Consider the following 3,397-nt stretch of genomic DNA (forward strand, 5'->3'; position numbering starts at 1 on the left):
AAAAAAAAAAAAAAAAAAAAAAAGAGCCTGGAGGGCACCTCTGAAAGGCATGGACTGCCCAGGTGTGGGGGAGGGCGATGTGGCTTACTCATATTTCTAGAATGTGTGGATCAATGTATGTGTAACTCTGTATCCACAAACCCAGACGCATGCCAAGCACTGTCTATAGATTAAACACTTTCCTATTTCCAAGATTGTAGAGAGCGGCGTTCACATTTGAAAGTTAGGAACCAGTCATCTTATTAGATCTGGGGAAACTGAGGCATGAGAAAGGAATCGATATGGCAGAGCCAGCCCTAAACCTGGGTCTCCCGGTCCCTTTCTGCAGTCCTCAGCCTTGTGGCCCTCCATTTCCAGGTGCCACCGATGCCCCCAGGCATGGCCGGTGGAACTTCTCTGGAGGTCACGTCAAACCGGGAAAGTTCCTACGGGGGCTCTTAGGTTGCTGCTTACACAGCATCTACAGAGCAGGGGGTTCAAATCCTGCCCTGGGCTCTTTCCTCACAACACAACTCTTCCAAGGGAAGCCTGCCAGTCATTCCCAGCCAGACCGGGCGTCCCAGAAGAGAAGCGCTGTTGGGCTCCCCCTGCTGGACAAGATCCGCAACCGCAGGCTTTCTGGGAAACCTGCCCGGCCACACCCTGCCTCTGAGACTCCATCTCCAAGCCTTAACAATGATTTATGTTTGGATGGTGACGCCGGCAACTTGGCGTTTAGCCTTTCATTTGTTCTTAGGCTGGACTTCCTGGATCCCAGAGCTAGAGGCGTTCAGGCTCCGTGATTAACTCGTGCTAAGGACTCACCAGAGCCCTGAGCTGCCCGTTGATCTCTGTTCTTCCTGCAGGAGTTGCAGCTCTCTCTCCCGGGGCGCTTTACCAGCCTGGTGAGATGCCTGCCTCCCGCTTTATCTTGGAGTCCTTGAACCCTTGCAGAGGTAGGACCCTTTCCCAACAATCACATTGTTGAAGGAAGCTTTGTTTGTTTTATTGTCCCCCCCCCCCAAAGTTTTTCTTTGTGTGAGTCAGGGTCTTATTGTCACCCAGGTTGGAGTGCAGTGGCATCATCATGGTTCACTGCAGCCTTGATCTCCTGGGCTCAAACAATCCTTCCACCTCTGTCTCTCGAGTAGCTGGGACGGCAGGCATGCGCCACCACGTCTGGCTAATTTTTTGATTTATTATAGAGACGAGGTCTCGCTATGTTGCCTAGGCTGGTCTCAAACTCCTGGGCTCAAGCAATCCTCCTTTCAGTCTTCCAAAGTGCTGGGATCACAGGCGTGAGCCACCACACCCACCCTTTTTCTTAAGAAAGGGAAGTGGTTAGCAAAGAGACTTTGAGGGAAAAACAAAATACGGTAGCCTAGAAACAGATGTTTGTTCTGTTATAACTTGCTCTTCCTATCAGGACCAAAATCTCACTGTCTTACGTGTCAGATGGCAAGAAGGCTGAGAAGACACATCACAAAGGGTAGAAGGTTCCAGGCTAAGAAGCAGAAGCTTTGTGACCTTTTTACTTGCAGAATTCAGATAGTTTTGATTGTCCCAGTTTCCGAGTACGTTTCTGTCATGTTTTTTCTCCTTTTATCAGTCTCGATGTAAATTACAGATTATTTTCTCTTGAAAGCGGTTGCTATCAGCCACAAGGAGAAAATTAAAACCTCTTTGCACTTCCTTCCTCCCCCGCCCCTGTAACTCTCCAAAGTAAAAGAAACACAATTATCAAATTAATGAAATGAAACCGCATAATTTACAGCGCTGGAGGGAACTTTGGAGATAGTTTCTGAGGAGGCCCAGAGATGGAAAGGCTTTAACCCAGGTCGGGCAGCGGCAGCGCAGACCACCCCTAACGGTACCTGTGGAATTTTTTTGTTTTTTTTTTTGAGTTAGAGTCTCACTCCGGCACCCAGGCTGGAGGGCAATGACACGCTCACTGCCACCCCAGCGTCCACCTGCTGGGTTCCGGCGAACCTTCTGCCTCAGCCTTCTAAGTTGCCTGAACTACAGGCCCGCGCCACCACGCCCGGCTAATTTTTGATTTACTGTAGAGATGAGGTCTCGCCAAGTTGCCCGGACTGGTCTCGAACCCGAGGGCTCGGGCGATCCTCTCGCCTCGGCCTCCCCAAGGGCTGGGATTACAGGTTGAGCCACCGAGCCCGGCCACCTATGGAGTTTTATTAGGTGGAGGCCCCGGAAGCAAGGAGGGCCAACACCCTACGTGGATCTGTGAAAGAATGTAAAAAACGCAGCTAAGCGCTCAACACGTGAGGAGAGACCACCAAGAGTGTGAAAAAGAAGGAACAATATTTAAAAAAAAAGGGCAAGGATTGCGTGTTCATTCTTAACCAACACCCTCCCTTGTCGCTCTCCTGTTGTAAGACTGCAACCCTGGATGCCACATACGTGAATGGGTGTGGCTGTGTTCCCATAAAACTTCATTTTTGGACGCCGAAGTCTCCTTTGTACATAGTCTTCACACGTCCCCAGATATTTTTCTTCTCCTGATGTTCTTTCACCCGTTTGCAAATGTAAAACTTATTCTCCGCTCGTGGGCAGGACGGAAAACCGGACTTGGCGCGGCGGGCCGAAGCCTGCTGACCCTCGATCACCCGGGCGAAGGAGGGACAGGGCTGGACTTTGGAGGCAGAGGGCTCAACGTGGGGACGGACGGAGTGCGAGGAGGGGGCCGGACGGCGGAGCGCGAGCCCAGACAAGATGGAGCGGGAAGAGGGGGAGGGAGAAGGAGGGGGCTTCCCGGGGCCGGGCTCCTCCCACATTCCTGGCTGCGGGTCCGCCCGCGGCGACGGGCGTCCGTTTCAGCCCCTTTGTGTCCCCGCCGGCCGCCGGCCGCCGCTGGGCTTTCGCTGGCCACTCAGACCACTGAGCTGTGAAAGGTTCCTTTGTCGCTTTGCAGGAATCGCCGGGCGCGCTCCCAGAATCCCGACCCCCTGGACCCCCCCCCGCCTTTAACTTTTCTCCCAGGCTGCCGCGGCCAGGTCGGCGGCCAGGGCCAAGGGGCTGGAAGGACGCACCCCGCAAATCGCTGCCCAGGCTCCCTTCCAAGCGGCCTCCCTCCCCCGCTGCCGGGCGGCCTCGCATTTCCTCTCCCCCAGGCCGAGCGAGACCTTTTCGCCACCGGCGCGGCCAAACGACGCCCGGCGGCCACCCCTCGGCTGTCGTGGCAGGGGGGATTTCAGGGCTTCGGGCTCCCGTCCCCGCTTCCCTGATTCCCTCCCACACGGTGTCCTTTTCCTGCCCCGCGTCCTGCCGCACCCACGCAAAAAGCACACATGAAGTCGGGCGGAAAGTAGGCCGTGGCCTTCTTCCCTTTTTCTTTTCTCTTGCGGGGGGGGGGAGAAAACTAAAAAGCGAGGCTTACCATGTCGGAGCTGAGCGAGGC

General features: G+C 54.6%; 1 protein-coding gene across 2 annotated transcripts in view; it reads right to left on the reverse strand.

The window, feature by feature from the left end:
• The window catches only part of S100A11 (S100 calcium binding protein A11), a 13,266-nt gene extending 9,875 nt beyond the window's left edge, over positions 1-3,391 (reverse strand). For both annotated transcript variants that reach the window (XM_021714137.1, XM_008061447.2), the window contains exon 1: positions 3,377-3,391. In XM_021714137.1, coding sequence (XP_021569812.1) covers positions 3,377-3,379 — 3 coding nt within the window. In that variant the 5' untranslated portion in view covers positions 3,380-3,391. The remainder of the gene's footprint in view (positions 1-3,376) is intronic.
• Between the last annotated feature and the right edge of the window lie 6 nt (positions 3,392-3,397).

The sequence above is a fragment of the Carlito syrichta genome, unplaced genomic scaffold (assembly GCF_000164805.1).
Source record: "Carlito syrichta isolate Samal-C Ts95f unplaced genomic scaffold, Tarsius_syrichta-2.0.1 Scaffold305252, whole genome shotgun sequence".
NCBI classification, from domain to species: domain Eukaryota; kingdom Metazoa; phylum Chordata; class Mammalia; order Primates; family Tarsiidae; genus Carlito; species Carlito syrichta.